Source organism: Chaetodon trifascialis, chromosome 2, assembly GCF_039877785.1.
Source record: "Chaetodon trifascialis isolate fChaTrf1 chromosome 2, fChaTrf1.hap1, whole genome shotgun sequence".
Lineage (NCBI taxonomy): Eukaryota > Metazoa > Chordata > Actinopteri > Chaetodontiformes > Chaetodontidae > Chaetodon > Chaetodon trifascialis.
The window spans coordinates 8,952,488-8,973,737 of NC_092057.1; the positions used below are offsets into that span (position 1 = coordinate 8,952,488).

At 44.3% G+C, this 21,250-nt stretch overlaps 2 protein-coding genes across 7 annotated transcripts in view; one reads left to right on the top strand and one right to left on the bottom strand.

Moving 5' to 3' along the window:
* The window catches only part of LOC139337856 (mitogen-activated protein kinase kinase kinase kinase 3-like), a 54,043-nt gene extending 46,620 nt beyond the window's left edge, over window positions 1-7,423 (bottom strand). For all 6 annotated transcript variants that reach the window (XM_070972671.1, XM_070972690.1, XM_070972653.1 and 3 more), the window contains exon 1: window positions 7,188-7,423. In XM_070972671.1, the coding sequence (XP_070828772.1) occupies window positions 7,188-7,283 (96 nt within the window). In that variant the 5' untranslated portion in view covers window positions 7,284-7,423. The remainder of the gene's footprint in view (window positions 1-7,187) is intronic.
* Window positions 7,424-9,433: 2,010 nt separating this feature from the next.
* tmem178a (transmembrane protein 178a) lies at window positions 9,434-18,546 on the top strand. Its single transcript, XM_070972713.1, has 4 exons — window positions 9,434-10,040; window positions 12,750-12,863; window positions 13,130-13,267; window positions 13,461-18,546. The coding sequence occupies exons 1-4, from the start codon at window positions 9,515-9,517 to the stop codon at window positions 13,700-13,702; spliced, it is 1,020 nt and encodes a 339-aa protein (XP_070828814.1). The 5' UTR covers window positions 9,434-9,514; the 3' UTR covers window positions 13,703-18,546.
* The last annotated feature ends 2,704 nt before the right edge of the window (window positions 18,547-21,250 follow it).

Below are 21,250 nucleotides of genomic sequence, written 5' to 3' on the forward strand. Positions count from 1 at the left end.
TTCCTTACATCAATACATGAAACCTCCAGAAATGTCTGCTTTCAGTCCTCTTTTTCACATGGTTTCAAATCCTTTGACCTTTGACTGGAGCTCTCTTAAAGACACCCTCAATGAAAATCAAGTTTTCAAACATGTCCAAATGGTTTTTTCATATTCTGCAAGGCCTATCAAGAAAGTAAGTTAGCTTTTGAGTAAACTGCCAACACCATGGCTGTGCATTTCCACCTCTGAACTGCAGTGGACCAATGACAGCAGGGCTTCCTGAGTCACCTCTGGAACCTATCCCATCAGCTTGTGGGGGAGGGGTATCAGGTGAGAAGCCAGGTGTAGCTACATATTGTTATTTTGATGCCAGAGACGTGTTCTCTTTTTAGTTGCCAAGGTACAAAAGGAGAAATGTTGAGCTTCATGTTTTACCAAATGATCCAAGAATCACAGAGCCAAACTGGACCCTGCAGTCACCTTTTTCCAGAGTTCTGTTTCACTATCACAGAACTTCAGCTAAAGCTTGATGCTGTTCCTTCCATTTCTGCTGCAGACACGGTGATTATAAGCCACCATTTTGCTCAGCTTATTTTTCTTCTGTCTTACATGTTGACTGTGTCCAAACAAACCTGCACGATGTAAGATAACATTAGCCAAAGTTAGCAACTTGCGTGATGATTCATGACAAATACTAGTTAACAGGACACTTACAGAACTTGAGGGTGTTGATGAAAAAAGTTCCAGCAAATGTTTGTGCCGTTAATCAAAGCTACAGGCAATCTTGTAGCTGTAGTCTACAAGACTAATCTTCTACTTTAGTCTTTGCATATCTGCTAATGCAGAGTCACTGCACATTTTTCACTGCAGAGTCACTGGACATCTGCTACTGCAGTCACTGCATCTCTTTCACTGCAGAGTCACTGTACATCTTTCACTGCAGAGTCACTGCATATCTTTCACTGCAAAGTCACTGTACATCTGCCACTGCAGTCACTGCACCTCTTTCACTGCAGTCACTGTACATCTTTCACTGCAGAGTCACTGCACATCTTTCACTACAAAGTCACTAGACATCTACCACTACAGAGTCAATGCACATTTTCCACTGCTGTCACTGCACATCTTCCATCAAATAGTCACAGCACATCCCCTACTTCAGAGTCACGACATATCTTCCACTGCAGTTAATGTGCATCTTCTCCTGCAGAGCCACTGGATATGATCTCCTGTATTGCATATAGTATCTTCTAGAGCAGAGTCACTGCACATCTTAATTGTGCCTATTTTGAATCCTATTTTGAAGCAGCTTCAGGAGTATCCTCTGGACCATCATGAAATGATATCAAGCTCTTGCTCATGTAGTCTTAATGTGCTTATGTAAGCAGCTTTGGACAAAAGTATCTGCCAAATTAATAAGATAAGATAAGATAAGATAAGATAAGATAGGACTTTATTGATCTCACACTGGGGAAATGTAGTCGTTACAGCAAGCAGGTCACAAAAAGCAAGCACAGTGGTATAAAAAGGTCAAAATAAAAATATAGAGGTATACCAGACACAGAATAGAAAAAACAACTGTGTATATGTACATTTGTACAGATTATTAAAAAATAGTAAATGCCAAAGAGTCCTACTGCCATAAAAATTACTGACATGATGTGTTGTATTGCACTTGAGAAAAAACAATTTCACTAAGGAAATATTCAGTACATGTATATGCACAATATATACAGTTTATAAAAATACAGTTGCCGATATGGATAATAAATGGTGTTGAAATATGAAATATAGTGAAATATGATGAATATTTAACAGAAATTTGACCTGGATGGTGTGTGCTGATGTCACTTCCTGTTACCATGGGAACGGGATCTCTCTCTCATCCATGTCATTTCATGATAACATCTTACTGAATTGAACATGTTCACATGATGTGACGGCACATTTTTCTACTGACTGACTCATTCATTTGCAATAAAGTCGTTCTACTGAACTCAACATGGTCCAGCTTTTGAGCTGGACTCCCTGGACCCTCCTGGAGGACCATCAGAAGTCCCACGAACCAGAGAACCAGTAGTATGAAGAGGGAATCCACTCTGTCCTCTCTCTAACTGATCTCACATCAGTTTCATGGATCACACTCTGCATCGGATCGATGACTTTAAATTGATTAGTTTAATAGTTCAGAATCAGGAACTTCACTATTTTTATTAAGTAGCTCCCTGAAAAATCAGGTGTCAGATTTTGTATCTATAGCTGTTTTTTTTTCGATATGTCAGACACACGATCAGGCTCAGTATCAGCAGATAATCAATACTGGATCACAACATCACTAACAGAGACCACAGTGACCTAAGTGGTTTTAAAGCTCTTCCCCCACCAGGTGGAGGAGGTGCTCCGTCAGCAGTTTGGAGGTATTTCAGGAAAAGTCATGAAGACAAAGTAGAACAGACTGCAAACTCTGCTAACTGTCAAGAGGAGGGCTGAAAAGTAGCCCCTTTAACAATAATTTGCTAAAACATAAAGAACCAAAAACAATGCAGAGTTGAAGCGGTCTGCTGATGCTAGCAGTGGGAAGCAGCAACAACCAGCTCTGCAGCGAAAGCCGGAGGAGCGAAAGAGGACGTCCAGAGACGCACGGGCGGTAAAAACAACCAAAGCTCTAACCAGCACATTGTTCCTGATGACCAGTCATGGTCTGCTGATAACATGACGTCTTCTCGGCGTACTGATGCCAAAGTCTGAGGTTCCACCATTGCCAAAGTCTGATGGAGCAGGAGTCGCTGTGGGTCTTGATACGAGCTCTCCGCCGACAGTCTGAGCGCTCACCAGTGAACACTGTTCTGTTCCAGGATTAACCAGAAAGGTCTACTTTGAGATCTCCAGATTCTGTTTTTCTGTATGTTTTGAGTCCATATGTTTTCAGAGTCAGGGTCGTAGCTGTACTGAGTCTGAAAAAAGTGATATTGGTGCAAAAATGTTTGTGTCTGTTGAGTGTGTTGAAGTGAGAATAAAATTCAGTAGAAATTGTTGAAATGTGACACTAATTCTTCCTTTCTGCTTCCAGCTCTCTAAAAGTCAGAGAGCAGCAGAAGTTTCTCTGCGGTGGAGGATCTCCTTCTTCACCTAAAACTCCCTCCTCTTCCTCTGTGTTTGCTTCCTGCTTCACTGGTTCAGTCTCTTATTTCCACTTCCTGCAACGCTGCACAGTTACATGATAAAAGAGGCCGACTCATCGTACCAACTCAGCAGCTTGTTGAACATTCAGCAGCAGAGGATCATCATCACGTGATCATCAAGTCGCATCTTCTTCATCAGAACAAAAAGCTGTTCAGTCCCATCTCATACACAACTCATTACAACCATACTTGTGTAACATACAATATATCACAAAACAGTACATTTCCTCAACTGAGAAACAGTTGACAGATAAAGTAGCGACACAGAACATCAGTTTTAAAGAACCAACCCTTCACGGCTCAATGACGGCACATGAGCATCCGCGCGCTTTCATTCATGTCGAAGGAAAAGAGGAGGAGGAGGCCAACACTCGCCATCATAAATCTGTCAACTTTCAGTCGAGAATCTTCATCGTTTTCTGCATCACAATTGTATAGGATGTCATGACGATCACTAGGCAAACAGCTGAAACACACCCATTGTCATCTACCTGTGTGACCTCGTGTGCCTGTGATTGGCTGACTAACTTCTTGCCGGTGATGTCATGCTGTGTTGTATTTAATGACTGGATTTTTGTTACTTTCACTGGTTGCAGATTATGGACAAAAGAAGACATTTAAATAGTGTTCGTGACTATTGATCAGCTCATTGAGAAACTGATCAGAAGACTGATCGATGATGACATAATCAATAGCTGCAGCTCTGTTGTGAAGAGTGAAGCAGTGTCCTGACAGCCAATCAGAGATGTCAAAGTCAAGGTGGGAGACTCCAGGGTGACCAGGGAGGTTCCAGAGGATGGGGGTGGGGTGCGGGGTGTCGAGTTACAGGAAGCAGCAGAGTCCAGCGGGGACGCTGCTGAATTATTGATCAACTTAATGGACAAACTTTCATTTTTTTCTGCCGTCACATTGAGCTTTCACTCTGTGAGGATGAGAGACGCAGTCACCTGAGATTTCCCATGAGGCCACAGTCACCAGGACACCAAGGATTCATGACATACCTCATCCTGACCGCCAGTGAGAGAGACAGACAGAGAGACAGAGACAGGGAGACAGAGACAGACAAAGAGACAGACAGAGAAACAGAGACAGGGAGACAGAGACAGACAGAGGCAGAGACAGACAGAGAGAGAGAGAGAGAGAGAGAGAGAGAGAGAGAGAGAGAGAGAGACAGAGAGAGAGAGAGAGACAGAGACAGAGAGAGAGATGTGAGTGTAGTTTAACAGCTTGTCTTTTGTCTTTTATCTTTTGTCTTTTCTTCCATTTTGATTTTCTAACTCCTGTTGGAACAGAGCGAAGCCACAGTCTACCTGAACGACCTGAACATCCAATCAGGCTCCACCGAAGATCAATTCATCCTCAGTCACTGAGTGGAATCTGGAGGACCCTCTGGACCATCATGAACTGCAGACTCCACGTCCTCACTGAGAAGATCCCAAATCAGCTTTTCACCATCAGCATCTGAACCGACACCAAAGACAGACAGACAGACCAAACCATTCTTCTGATTGGTCCATTTCTAAAAGCTTTGGCGTCCATGAGACTCGAGGGTCTGAGGAGCAAACTATTGCAAAGATTAACCAGCAACACATAGACGTCTGTCCACAAAGATGAGTCCAGCTGTCCTCACCATCAGTGAAGTGGACATTTCAGCAGACTGCAGCCACCAGCATCACACCAGTCAAACAGCTGCTGTCTCCAACCAGAGGAGCTTCAACAGCACCTCCACCTTCTGACAAACTGTCAGCCCCAAGCCCCCACCCTCAATCTGAACCAGACCAACATTAACACGTCCAAAAAGACCTGGACACACCTGAGCTCCACAGGTAACTTCAACAGAGCTGACCGACCTGAGAGACGAGGAGAGAGGAGCTTCTTACTCCATCACCAGGACATCAGACAGACATCCCAACCAACGGCCGGCATCAAACGCTGGACTCCATCACAGAACCTGCTTCCCTTAATGGTTACCAGAGCTGGATTCCTCAACAATCCCTGACCACTGCCACGGATCCAGAACTAAAGAAATCCTGGACTCTGGACAGACTGAGCACAGCCTGATCATCGAGAGCCGCTGCAGACAGACAGAAGACAAAATGAGGAAGAAACTGACTCTGAACCAATGAGAACACACTTCCTCATCTGCTGACTGAAACACACCAATGAACAAACACAGTAGCACCTTCTGTGAGCTGCTCGACCAATGAGAAGCAGCAAAACGACGGTGAAGCATCTGTGCTCCTTCACTGACTGCCTGCACCGAGCTGCCTCCTGCGCACACACACACACACACACACACACACACACACACACACACCGCATACACATACACTACACACACACCGCACACACTGTGTGTGTGTGTGTGTGTGTAGTTTAACTGCAGAATCTAAACTTTTCTGTTAAAATATTTTTCTTATTGTTATTTGTGTGATTTCTGTGTCTGATCATGGTTCCGTGGTTCAAAGCTCTGTTCGCTGTTCTTCAGTCTGTCGTTTCTCATTGTTCTGATGTCACATCTTGTTTGCAAAAAGTTGGATTCTGTGTAAAATATAAATAGAAACAGAAAGTGCTGATTTGCAAAGCACTGAAACATTTAACTGACACCGTCTGTGAACTCCACGCAAAGAGGAAACCAGAACCGCCGCCACCTCTGGTCTGAGCTCACTGAAGATGGACGGAGGTGGAAAACCGTCCCGACGAGTCGCAGTTTGAAATTCTTTTTGGAAACCGTGGACGCCTTTTCCTCCAGGCCGAAGAGGACAGGGACCATCCGGCTCGTTATGAGCGCACAGCCAGCATCCATGACGGCGTGGGGGGCGCTGTGGTTGGGCATTAGTGCACGTGGATGACCGGAACATTCTGGAGCTTTATGAAACGTAAAATAGGACAAAGGAGAGTCTGAAGTGACGAGCAGCTGAAGTCGCTCATGACGCCAAATGGAGGAAAAGTTCCTCTTTCAGAGTCACGAAGAAGATGTCAGTCAAACGAGTCGCTGCATCAAACTCGACACCGGGAAACATTTTCCAAAACTCTGAAACTTCTGTTTCAACATCTGATCGATGTCTTTGTGCTGTTTTCACTCAGATGTGGCGTTTCAGTGTTTTACAGACATCACGTTATGTTTCTGTCCACATTTCACTCAGCTTGTCTGGACACTTGACCTTTATTTGATGGAGACAGAGATGTCTCCAAACCCTGACAAACACATCCAGAGTCTGATGCTGGACCTCCACCATCAGGACTGGGTCTCTTCCTACATCAAAGTGGTTTCTTCCAGCTGGAGACATGTTCACATGTTGAACACGTCAACACAATGTTTCTACATGCTGAACTCGTGGGTTCATTCGGCGAATCACATCCGTGAGACGGAGAACCGACACAACGAGACATGTTCTGCTCAAACATTGTTTCTTTTACCAAAAGAACAAACTGAGACATGTCCTGGGGTTTACTCGTCTTCAGGTTTCATGCATTTCAGAGTCAAAGTGTCCCCTCATCCTGAAGACTTCAGCATCCTGGACGGATGGGAGAACCTCCGGTCACATGTTTCTGATCGTGGAGTCTTCTGATTTTTCCAGTATTGATCGAGAGCGCAGCAGCCGCTTTCTCCACATTCAAACGTTCATTTGGATGATCGAATGTCAGCTGTACTGTGTGTTGGACAGGAAGTGACACAATCAGTCCTGACCACCTGCTCTGTTCCCATTGGCTCTCTGACCTGAGGTCTCCAGGTAGCCTGTGGAGTCCTGAACACCTGACTCACCTATCTGCAGGTTCAGTTTGATATGATTCACCTCAAACAACAGAAGTTGGTCTAAAACTGGAACAAAGTTTGATTCTTAAACCTCAGTCTGTGTTTCACCTGAGATGACGTCACGTCACACGAGTCACTGGCCGACCATACGCGCGCGCGCGCGCGCACACTCACACACACACGCACATACACACCGTGTTTCGGAGCTAACCTGCTGCTAAGCTAACACATACTCAGCACACAGTCGGTGACGTCGCTGTCTCTACCTTGTAGACGTCACCGTACGTTCCTCTGCCAACCCGCTGGATCAACTGGAAATCCTCCTGTGGGTTCCTGCGGGAGATGTCCGGACAACAGCTCATCTTCCCGGCTGTTCAGAGCGGACCGAGCCGGAGACACTGACCCAGACTGACCGGGACGAACCGGGACTAACAGACACAACACAGACGTTGTCAATGCAACTTAAACAAGGCTTCTTCCGGGTACATGGCGCATGCGCACTGGCCAACACAGTGCAGTGGCTGAGAGAATGGAGATGCCTTCCGTGGCAGTGGGAATTTAAACCATCCACATGCAAATAAAACTAGAAAATAGACTGATGGAAAACAATAATAAAAGGATTATAATGACGTCACACAGTAAAGATAAATCTAAATAAGTAAATAAGCCATTTTTCTCTGATAGCTTCAGGTGCCGTCTGGAAATCAAAATCTGATGTACTGAACAAAGTTTTCTCACAGTTTTGTCCACGTTGAAGGATTCCAAAATCAAAATCACTTCAATATGAAATATACAAACATATACTATTTAAGTTTAAGGTAAAAACCTAAAGAAAGTGAAAAAAAAAGAATTACATATAGCATCGAATAATAAAATATGCTATTTTATGTCATTTATATTTGTTTGGTATTTGTCTGCAGAACAGGAATAACACAGTGAATATGACTGACATTTAGCATTTAGCTACATTTTCACATACTACACAGTACAACAGTCCACGGTATGAGGCTGCACTGTGTGTGTGTGTGTGTGTGTGTGTGTGAGTGTGTGTGTGTGTGTGTGTGTGTGTGTGTGTGTGTGTGTGTGTGTGCGTGCGTGTACGTGTGTGTGTGTGCGAGTGTGTGGTGGGCGGTTGGAGGATGACGGATGGGTTGTTGAGGACAGTGATGGTCTCAGGGTAAACCTTTTCCAGTGTCAGCTGGTCCTGGTGTGATGGTCTATCAGTGTCCTCCTGGTCCTGATCCGGCTTCATGCAGAACACGTGATCCTGTCCTGTGAGCTCTGCTATTCACATGATGTAGTCCAGTGTTTGGTGTGGGTGGAGGATGTGGGGTACCACACAATGATGGAGGGGGTGAGGCCTCTCTATGGTGAACTGGGTGCAGATGTTGATCTGGATCAGTCTGAGGAAGAGCATCCTGTGCATGATGCATGATGACATGAGATGATGTGTGTCTTTCATTTCAGGTCGCTGGTGATGGTGTTACATGGAAAAAACAGACTCCACCACGTTAATGTTGCGTTGCCACGCTGTCAATTGTGGCACGGTGCTCCTATAGGTCGACTCATCGTTGAGTTTTCTGTGATGTGAAAGAGAGAAAATTACTGATCATCATCGATGCGATGTTTTGTATTCTTTCCCTTTAACTTTTAACCACAGATTACAATTTGAATCAAAGACATCCTGAACATGTAAACATTAGAGAAAACACAAACTGTGACAGTTTGTTATTTTTAACTTATTTTGGATTTTTTCTCTTTTTCTCTTAGTTTTTCATTCTCATTCTTATTCTTCTGTTGTTTAGATTTTGTGCTTGTCTGTATGTTTAAACTGCTACTGCAATAGAATAATTTCCCAAGTTGGGATCAATAAAAAACAGTCTCGTCTCTGGTCTAGTTATTAAAATCCTTATGATCATTATTCAATGTTTAGATTATGATCATGGTTTAATTTGATATTTTTCATTCATTATAATATTTGTAAATCCTTACATAATTAGGATTATTATTAGTAATCAGTACTGGTGTACAGTGGCTGAGGAGAGAAAGAAACAAGGACAGACAGCAGGAGAGAGAGGGAGAGAGAGAGGGAGAGAGTCCACACCCAGCTCAGTGTGGAGGCTCCGCACCGTCAAGTTAGCCGCCTTGACATCATATCGGCATTTCCGTTCTCTGGTGTCACAATAAGACCCAGCGAGGAGCGTGTTTGACATCGATGTGATCTATTTATTCTTGTTTCCACCTCTGTTTCGTAACATTTTTATCCCAATGATTTCGTCATTATTATGGCAGGAATTTCTCTGGAAAAATTATATTTACAGGTGTGCCCTTGTTGTCTGGTGCTGTTGTTTCCATGATAACGGTGACAGCGTTCAGTAACGTGTAAAACGTGTCGCGGACTTTACTGAGCTCAGTTATCGTTTTTCATGAGAGTGAACGCGCTTTATTCCGAAGGCCTGCGTCGCATACTTCCGGTACCGCGTGTTACCTTCCGTCACCTTAACACAGCTCTGACGGTCCATCAGTCGGCATGACAACGCGCTCTCGAGAGCGGACGGGGAACGGCTGATGGGCGCGAGGATGGCAGCAGAAGATGCCCAGTAACGGAAACAGCTGCGGGAACCGAGCAGACGCCAGCACCGGGACCTGCTCCGGGACCGGGAGCGGCTCGCTCCATGTCCCGACCATGGAGAGAGCCCGGCCGGTGACGGTGACGGTGTCTGCGGTGAGTCTCGCGCTCAGCGTGCTGTCCCTGCTGCTGCTGGTCACCGCCATCTCCACCGACCACTGGTACGAGACCGACACCCGCAGACACAAGGACAACTGCGACCGCCACGGGTCCGACTCCAACGACCAGAAGAACCGTGAGATGCCCATCTATCACCTGCCGCTTGTGGACACCGGCAGCGGCGGTGCCCGGCAGCGGGACGTGGCGCTGATGAAGCCCGTCCATGTGGGCAGCAGAGAGGAGGAGCTGCTGGAGAACTGGCGGGCCATCCTGGGGATGGGCATCCTGGAGACCGAGTGCGGCAGGCCGCTGTTCTCCACGCACTCCGGCCTGTGGAGGAAGTGCTACTTCAAGAGCCTGGACCCGGACATCGACAAGCTCATCGACCGGGGTCAGATCCTCAAATACACGTACTCTATATCCGTCTGTGTACTGCATCTGTCTGCACACACACACACACACACACACACACACACACACACACACACACACACACACACACACACACACACACACACACACACACACACAGTACAGTAGATTGTACTGTGTGCCTGTAATGTTGTTATTGATGTATGTATAGTACCTGTGTGTATTTGTATATCAGTGCATGCACGGACACACACAGATACACACAAAGACACACAGATACACACACAGATACACTGTTACATACAAAGATACACACACAGATACACACACACACACACACACACACACACACACACACACACACACACACAGAGACACACACAGATACATACACAGACACACACAGGCTCACACACAGATACATAAAGATACACAAATACACACAGATATACAGATACAGTGTGTAGTACTATGCTGTCCTTTAGATGTAGAACAGTATTGTAGAGGAGTTATGATACTGTGGTCAAATTATTGTTGTAATTCACTGGTGGATTATGGGATATTGTGTCCACTACAGATACAGTATGGCATGTGTCAGTATGCTGTCTGTATCTGTCTCACAGTATTTGTAGTATTTTGAGTTATTCTGAGGTGTTTATATTCTTTAATGTATGTAGTTTGTAATTCCATCATCCTGTTAGTGAGTCAGAGCTCTGACATCACTGAGGGAGTACTACAGTGTATTCAGCAGTACTGCAGTACTGTTGAATACAGTATAATGAATCTGAGTGTCAATGGTTGTTTATCTCTGTGTGTCAGCCTGTGATGAACAGGTCACCTGCACAGGTAAACCCCGGGATGGGCTCCTCACCCTCACAGCCTGCAGAGGATAAGCATTGATGGATGGATGGATGGATGGACGGATGGGTGGATGGATGGAGGGGTGGATGGATGGATGGATGGGTGGGTGGGTGGGTGGATGGATGGATGGATGGATGGATGGATGGATGGATGGATGGGTGGGTGGATGGATGGATGGATGGATGGGTGGATGGATGGATGGATGGATGGATGGATGGATGGATGGATGGATGGATGGGTGGATGGATGGGTGGGTGGATGGATGGATGGATGGATGGATGGGTCAATGGGTGCATTGATGGATGGATGGATGGATGGATTCTCAGTGCAGCTGTTACATCACCAGCAGATCTCTGTATGTCTGTGGTTTGGGATTAATTTGAAACTGGTCTCAGACTGGTTTTCAGAAGTACTTCAGACTGGTTTAAGGCTGGCATCAAACTGGCGTTTGGACTGGTGTCAGAATGGTCTCTGCAGGCTGGTTTCAGACTGGTCTTACAACGTGAAAGCCTGACCTGGGACCAGCTGACTAAGCCCTGTAGTAAGCAGCAGAGACTGTGCTGCATTCAATGCCAGTCCGTCACCATGACGTCGGCAGTTTGTGTCTCTGCAGTCTCTGGCAGCAAGCCGACCTGAAACCTGGAGGTCAGAGCGATGGTGGGCCGAGAGGATCTGGACCCCGACACACTCGACCACACATCAGATTGCACTCTGCAAATCACATTACTTTCTGTTACACCTCGTTACGGTGCATTAGACTGGACCCTGAGCTCAGATCAGATTAGATCAATCGATCCCTGCGGGGAGGATCAGCCAGCAACAATAAATACTGAGAAGAGAGGACACAGACGTGACAACAGTCTGAAAACATGGTGGGGGGTGTCTCTCCAGGTCTCGGACCCCCTAACTAACACCTTGCACCCCCCAAAGATGTTAAATTTTGAGGATTAACGATCTTTTAAGATAATTATCTTTTAATTGTGAAATGTGATGTCTGAAAGCTGAGGAGCGACAGTGACCGGCTGACGCGGACTCTGGATTCTGGTCCTCATGGACACCACCAGTTCAATCCTGGTGTTAAATATTAATGCAGGCGTCCAGCTGTGCTGTTATTTATTCATCTATTTATTTCTCTGCTTTGCGTCTCGACAGTTTTTACTCAGAGCAGATTTTGTGTTAAGATGAAGTGTTTCAGATGTGATGACAGGGTTAGCTTTCTTAAACAGGTTAGCTTTCTCAAACTGGAAAAGTGCAGCTTTCTGGACAGATGATGAAAATTATCTTATTTTGTAAATGTGTTAGAACATTTTTGATAACACGTCTTTAGTTCTTTCTGCATGGAGGATGTGTGTGCGCTGATTTAATCTTATCTTCTGGTAAGCTTCACATATTTCGTTTTCAGGACGTCTGTGATTGTTTACTGAGCAGTCGTTGTTGTGTTGTTTCATTACTGCAGCAGTCCTTCAGTGTCTCGGTCTGTCTCTTCCAGACATTATTTAGTATTAAATCTGAGCAGCACATGTGGAGATATCCAAAAACACTGGGCCTACAGATCCCATAATGCATCTGGGTAGTACCTTTCATGACAGCCTCCCTGCCTGGTGAACAGCCAGTTTTAAACAGTTTCGAACCCCTCCCCTCCAGTTTTTAACACGACATCAGCAGATCAACTGGTCCTGGTTCAGTTTCCTGGTCTTGGTTTGCGAGGATGACAGGAACTTGCCCGAGTGTTCTTCTGGTTTGGTTGCAGGTTGATTCACAGCAGGTGTAGTTATGATGTCATGAGTCTTCGCAGGTGTGGTTATGAGTTGAGGTACACTCTGTACATGTGGGCATCTTACCTGTCTCACCTGTCTCTTCTCTGCAGGTATTGCAGATCGCTGCACAGCTGTGAAGTATCACTTCTCTCAGCCAATCAGATTGAGGAATATCCCTCTGAACTTGACCAGGACCATACAACAGGACGAGTGGCACCTGCTGCGTGAGTCCACACACACACCCACACACACATATTCAGTTTTCATCATATTTGGGGACATTACATAGACTCACATTCATTTCCTGGTATCTTACCCTAAACTAACCCCTGACTCCTGACCCGAATGTTAACCCTAACCTGACCCCACTACTGTCTTTTTCCTCCTCCATTACTGGCAGCCCTCTTTATCTGTGTGTGTGTGTGTGTGTGTGTGTGTATGTGTGTGTGTGTGTGTGTGTGTGTGTGTGTGTGTGTGTCCCCTCCCTCAGATCTGCGGCGCATCACAGCAGGGTTTTTGGGCATGGCGGCGGCCGTCCTTCTGTGTGGGAGCATTGTGGCGTCAGTTGGCTTCTTCTGGGAGGAGAGTCTAACACAGCACGTCTCTGGACTGCTGTTCCTCATGGCAGGTAAGTCACCTGAGTGTGTGTGTGTGTGTGTGTGTGTGTGTGTGTGTGTGTGTGTGTGCATGCTGTAATGCCAGACCTGCGACGCTCTCTGCTGGTAACAGTTGGGACTCTCAACAACAGAGTGTGATGACAAGTAACCTGGAACAACTGTATGCTCTGATCTGGTCTCTGGTCTCTGATCTGGTCTCTTCAGGGATCTTCTGCACCATCTCTCTGTGTACGTATGCAGCCAGCGTGACCTATGACCTCTCCAGAAACCCTCCCTTCATCTATGGTCTTCCAGCTGATGTGGATCACGGTTACGGCTGGTCCATCTGCTGTGCCTGGGCTAGCCTGGGTCTGACCGTGGCCGCCGGCTGCCTCGGTACCACCTTCCCCTTCCTGAGCCGGGCCGGAGCCCTGCGCTCTAAAACCGCCCGCGAGTCCTCCGTGTGAACCGCCAGCTGTCAATCAAACAGGAGGGAGCAGGAGTTAATGACAGAAACCTCGGACAATGTTTGTTGGACCGGTTCATTGAAGCCGGCTACAACAGGTTTATGTGGCCCAGGTCATTGACAGATTGGAGGCAGGTCAAGGTGAAGCTGCAGGAGGTCAACACCTGAAATGTGTTCAATGAATCACACTGTTGATCTAAAGCAAAGTGTTTGTCAGACAGACGCGTGTCTCTGCAGCACAGCGCCCCCTGCTGAGAGACTGCCATGGTGTTTATGATGTGGACATTAATGTAACACACACACACACACACACACACACACACACACACACACACACACACACACACACACACACACACACACACTGACTGTAACTTCACAAGAGCGAGCAGTCGAATCTGAGACCAGCAGAACGTCTCTTCAACTTGTTATGTACTTTCATTTTTCTTCAGATCTTGAAGAGTCACTTAGCAGTTTGTCTCTTCCAGAGGTCAAACTTCTTATCTTGCTGCAGTGATGCACAGGTGTACCAGGACACTATGACATCACTGCAGGACGTGGTTGCAGGTGTCTGACCACAGCCAGTCACACAGTGTGGGTCAGCATAAACTAGAGAAGCTACGATGCTAACAGGCAAACAGAAGGCCACAGAGTCGTAGATTAAACAGCATTTTATTAAACACATTACTGTCACCAATGTCTTTCACTGTCCAGTCCACCACAGCCAGTCAGCATCCTTCTTCTGCTATAAACAAACAGCGTTTACTGAAGGCGCAGTCACACCCCCTCTCTGATTGGCTGGACATTGGGGAGCATTTTGATTTCACAGGTCAAAGTTCAATGAAGGAGGCAGAGTCACTCTGAAGAGATGCTGAGTTTACAGCAGAACCAGAATCAGAATCAGTGCCGATGTGGATTCTGGCACAGTGAGAAGACAGTAAATTCAGATTCTACTGATCGCCAGCTAAACATCAGTGAACTTTATCTCACCTGTCACCATTCACAGACTGGCCAGCTGCTCCTTTCACATCTTCATTTATCTGTTTACCTGCAACCATGAGGTCCACCTGTGCTGATCTGACATCACAAATATAAAACCTCTGGCCAGGTCCAGAGTCCAGAAATTTTAAAACCGCCATTAATCACGGATTCAGACTGTCAGGACAAAATGAGAGAATAAAAAAGATGATTCAGATGATTACACAACCCACTGAGCTCCACTCTCCAGGTCCTCAGCAGCTGTTCCAGGTCTTCCACATGTCTGATTTGTCTTTGAGACACAAGTCCACCCAGCCTGAAGGTTTCTTGCTCAGTGTACACTTTAGTTAGTTCGTGATGTCTGTCATTTTCAATCCACAGCAGCGATGTCACGTCCAGATCAGATCTTCAGATCTTCACTGACATCATCACTGCTGTCCGCTTTACTTCCTGAACTCCTGTGTGGAGGAGCAGGATGTGGAGGTCTGGACCAAAACAATATAGTTAAATGGAGAATGAGCAATGTGGAACACAGTCAGGACTTAGAGCAGCAATAGAGGAACTGGTCTTCAGGCTGAGATCAGATTCGACTGCTCCAGCACACACCTGAACCTGCTGATCCAAACCTGCAGGTCTGCATCAATCCAGTAGAACAAAATAACAGCCAAAGTCTGATGATGATTTTCTCCTCATCTGAACACAGTCAGTACATTCACTGTCCTGTCTAAGCTTTTCAACAAAACAGAACTCTTGATTGGCGATAGGTTCAGATAAGCTCAAAACCCATTTTTACAAGTTCCCTCTGTTTCAGCACAGAAAAGCGGTTTCTTAAACTGAACTTCAGTCCTGTGTGAAGGACAAATGAATCACATAAATCAGACTTACAGAGCAGATCTGTCAGCCTGAACTTTAAAATATTGTTTGAAATGAAAACAAATCTAAGATTCAGAAAAATCTCTAAAAAATGAATTGTCCTCAACAGCTGCTTTGAGTACTTAAAGCTCTTAAGAAGAAACTTTATATTAATCATGACAGACATTATCATGCAGTAGCTGCAGTACAAAGTAGACATATAAAATATACAAATGTAAAACATCAATAAGGTACAAATCCAAAATATACACCAAGTCAAAAATAGAAACAGGTTCATGGTTCATTCTTAGTGATGGTGCATATAGATATGTGGAAGTGTCATAAAGCTTTGCATGTATAATAACAAATCTGAAGTACAAGTGAGTGTCTACCTTCACAGGTACATGTACAGATTACATTAGCAGTGACTGTGTTGGAAAGTACACAGTGTGTAGTATGAGCAGGGCTGAGTATCATTTAATAACAGTTACTGATAGTAGAGCTTTTAGTTCTGCTGTGAAAAGTTGTTAAACAAAATAGCAGAACTCTGAACACAATTCAGTCTCGAACTGGAGACATGATGATTTCAGTGAGTGTCTGTGTGGTCAAAGAGGTCAAAAACATGATGAGACCGGTCATGGTGATCTTTATCTCCATTAGTTCTCACTGGATGAGCAGATCTGCTTCTGACAACAGGAATGTTTTGTGCTGTGAAAGTCCACCACAGATGACACGTTCGGCCCTGTATAGGGAGACATTTCAGTGTCTGTTGAAGGTTTGGACCGCAGAGTTCATCCACACACACTCAGCTCTCACAGACAAATGTGTATATAAAAGTATAGTGTTTCTATCCGATAAGAGAACATATGGATGAATTGAAGTGTTGTTATGAGTTGTTAGTTTCAATGCATTCAGCCATCGGCCTGCGAGCTGAGCCACAGACTGACTCTGACCAGGAGTTCAAGCATCAAGCTGGATGGGGAGTATCACGTACGTCTGGAGAATACGTGGAGCATTTACAACAGAACATCTGGACTAGATGAAACCAGAGTCCCTTTACTCAGTAAACAAAGTACCAGTCAACAGACATGGAACTTGATTCAGCAGTTGACTGGTCTGAGATCAGATTAACTGTCCTCACGCACAGAGAGTCCAGTTATGTACAGGTGATCCAGGTGTATAAACTAATGTGTCATGTATCGCACTGAATGCTGCTGCTTGGTGCTTAATTATTTATTGAATTTAGGAGTCAGAGTTCAGAAAATCTTCTTCGTCTTCAGCTCAGTTTCAGATAATGCAGCAGGCTGGATGCCACGTCTTTACTCTGATACTCTCACCTATTTCTGAAGTCCTCTTATGTGACAGTACAGGTTGACGGGGGAGTGTAGTTCATCAGGTATTTCTGCTCAGATTTCAGCATCTATCTGATACCCCCTTAGACCTGTCATTGCCTCTAAACACTCCGCTACCCCATCATACCCTTCTTATACTCTCCAATCTCCCTGATACACTCTTAAACCCTATCAAATCCTCTGATGCCTTCTAAAATCATGACACCCTTCTGTATCCTCTGATACCCCATCATATCCCTCCTATGCCATCCAGTACCCTGTTAAACCCGTGATAATGTCATGACTGGTGCGAGTGGGCCAACAGGAATAGGGTTCAAATGCAGATAATGGAGGCAGAATTTTTGCAGATCAACAAAGGCTTAAAGGACCACGAGGCAGACAAGGATCAAAACCAGAGAGGTGGTCTAAAACAGGCAAACAGATTCTTGGAGCAAGTCCAAATAATGAGGCATAACGTCAAACAGACAGAAAAAGGGTCAGTTACGGGTTCAGGTTTGGGTTCTAGCTTGAAAGAAAAGGCATGAGGCACAGGACAACTTTGACAAAGAGTTAACTGACTGGGGATGTCAGGGGACCAGGAGTGGCAAGAGAGTCTGATGGCATCTGAGTAGCTTGAGGAAGGCGGGTGTGGGAAGTTAGGGGAGGGTCAATGGCCTCTGGTGAGTGAGACAGGCACTCACTAGGGGGCAGCGATTGTAACAGGGTGTATGTACACACACACACACACACACACACACGTACCTATGGTACCCACTAATACCTTTCATAATCTCCTGATACCTTCTGAAAGGCTTCCTGTACCCCGTAATACCTCCTGATTCCCCTCATTATCTCAGTTACCCTTATAAAGTTTATCTTCTAATAACCCATCATACCCCTTCATCCTTCCCCTGACATCCACTGAAATCAAATCCTCCAATCCATTCTAAAGTCTCCAAATACATTCTGATACCAATCCCATAGCCTCTTATACCCCATAATACCCCTCATGTACTCTCTGATACCACTGAATACCTTCTTACGCCCAGTATTACCCTCTGACACTACCTGATACCCCTCTTTCAGTAAGTTATCTGATATCCTCTCATACCCCTTCCAGCTCATTTAGTACAATCAGATGTCTTCTTATGCCCTGTAAACACTGCCTGATACCCCTTTAGTAACCTCTGATAATCCCTGATACACTCTCAAACCCTTAACACCCTTTGATATTCCCTGATATCTTCTGAAACCCTCCTGTACCTTTCAATACCCTGCCATAACACTCCTATAACCTTCCTATACATCCAGATATCCTTGAACACTCTCTGACCTCATTCTCACAGATGCCCTCTTATATTTTATCCCGACTATACTCTGACAACCCCTAATACCCACTTACACCCTTTAATACTCTCTGATGCTCTCTGAAGCCCTCCTTTCCTATGTCCTTTGATACCCTCTGATACCCCTCCTGTACCCTCTGACACCCCCTGATAACCCATGTAATAGAAAAGTAATGCACACAAGGCTTGTAGTGAGGTGGTGATCAGTGGAAGCACACTAGAGAGTAGGAAAGAAGTGTTGCACACTCTAGCTCCATATGCATTTCTCTTTCATTCAGATGATGTTTTGCCCTCAGGCCTTCCTTAAGGTCAACAGTCACAGTCAGACTCAGGTATTGGTATGTTGTATAGGCCAGACCATAGTAACACATCTGATGGTGATTATATAATGATATTCTACCATAAGGGAGAGATACGTCATCAAGATGCCTTCACCAAATTCAGACTTCAAGCACACAGGGAGAGGAGCAACAGCCAATCAAATTACTTCAAAGTGACAAAAAATGTTGTGTCAGATGACATGTGGAGATTTAAGTTTTGGGCAAATGTTTTCCAAAATGTTAAAAATGCATGAACTTTAAACAGATTCCTAATAGATGGAACACATTAACTCATTTTTTGTATGTGATCGTATGTAAAGTTGTGTGTGCTACATGTCTTTCCTACTCTCAACCCCCTGATAACCCATGATTCTCCTTCTATTCCCTCTGAATTGCTATTATCATAACTGTTAAATCCTTTTATACCTCCTGAAACCCCTTACTACCCCTCCTTTACCCTTCAAAACCTCTGATACCCTCTTGTACCCTGTCATACTCCTGATACTCTATTAAACCCTGTAATACACTATGAAAACCTTGTGATACCCTCTAAAAGCCCAAACCTCGTCACACCCCTCCTGAACCCCCTGAAACCCTGTGCTGCCCTCTGCTGGAGTGTCTACTCTAATGTTCAGCTGTAAATAAAAAATATTATCATCATTAGACTGATTCTCCTCTCTTCTGCAGTGTTTTACAGATTCGTTCATATTTGTATTAAATACAGAATGAAATAAAATGTGTTGTCATTGCTCTGTGGTCCATTTGGAGCTGCCACTGTGTTTGTCATAAAACAGCAACTGGGCAGATTCATTGTGGAAAGTTTTCATTTTAATGTCAAGTTAAATAAACACATCAAATTATTAGTGTGGTATTGGTAGACAGTTCAGCATGTCTGAGGTTTTATTAGCTGTGAGTTCGTCTGATGTTAAACTCAGCAGCTCAACAGTTTTATTTTCACAGTTTGTCACAAGACAGCAGCTGTGACTTGATATCGACGCCTCCGTCAGCCTGCAGACGTGTGAATTACAGTCAGCGTGATATCATGGAAACTACAGTTATAGACGCTTCAGCTGTGATGATAACTGAACATGGTGATGAGCTGACAGGAAACGCCTCAGCAGAGTGTTTAAAGCAGCTTACAGCAGTGTCTGCTTCATTTAAGATGTTCAGTATATGTAGATGTAAAGATATACTATAGATAGATATGTCAGACCCTTGAATGCAGCATCTTTGAAGAGCTCCTCCGCCTGTCATCTGTGACTTAGTTCAACTTAATCTGATCAATATCAAACTGTATATACTATAAGATGACTATAGTCAACTGATTCCAACTGAGCTTAGTAAACAAGCAGTCAATAATGTGCTGTTTGTTACATATTTATGGACATAGTGCATATTCAATGCTGTATCAATAATGTCATGAAACATGTCTATCTTTCTATTAGCTGCAGTTTAAAGGCCATAAAACATTAGATTAGATTGGATTTTATTAGATTCAACTTTATTGTCATTGTCAGAGTGCAGCTCAGAGACAACGAAATGCAGTTTAACATCTAACCACAAGTGCAAAATAGTCAAAATATCCAAAATATTGTGCCAAATATAATAATTGGCATGAGGTATAAACAGTGTGAGGTATATAGACAGTGTGAGGTATCTAAACAGTATGAGGTATGAGGTATATAAACAGTATGAGGTATATAAACAGTATGGGGTATGAACAATACGAGGTATAAACAGTATGAGGTATGTGAACAGTATGAGGTATCTGAACAGTATAAGGTATAAACAGTATGAGGTATATAAACAGTGTGAGGCATCTAAACAATATGAGGTATAAACAGTATGGGGTATCTAAACAGTATGAGGTACAGTATATAAAAAGTAAGAGGTATATAAACAGTGTGAGGTATCTAAACAGTATAAGGTATGAGGTATCTCAACAGTATGAGGTATAAACAGTGAGGTATATAAACAGTATGAGGTATATAAACAGTGTGAGGTATCTAAACAATATGAGGTATAAACAGTAAGAGGTATCTAAACAGTATGAGGTACAGTATATAAACAGTGTGAGGTATCTAAACAGTATAAGGTATGAGGTATCTCAACAGTATGAGGTATAAACAGTGAGGTATCTCAACAGTATGAGGTATAAACAGTGAGGTATATAAACAGTATGAGGTATAAACAGTGAGGTATATAAACAGTATGAGGTATAAACAGTATGAGGTATATAAATAGTATGAGGTATAAGGTTCACTGAAACATGTTTAGTGAACCAGTTTCTCACTATAAAGAATGTTCCACATGAACATGGTCTCTGAATATTTAGAAAACCAGGACAGGTTTTAGTATTTCTTGCTTTTCTCATAGCTTCTCCCTGGTTTGAAGTGGGTGGGGCTTAGTTGGAAAAATGTGATGTCATGTCTTGTCATGCTACCAGTCAGGATGTGGCAAACTAAATGTGCTGACACACCACTGTCACCACTGTGTTAAACTCCTCATGAGCAATAACTGAGGATGTTTTATTTCTGTTTTCTGCTTTGAATCCATGTACCCATACATATTTGATAGAAAAATATTTGAGATTAAAACTGTTTTCAAGGTCTGTAAAGGTGGGGTGAGTCACTCTGGAGATTTTCACTAGTCCATTTCACTGTTCACAGCCTGCTCTGTTGATGGCATTTGAGGAAGCGGCTCGGACAGTCGTCCAGCCCAT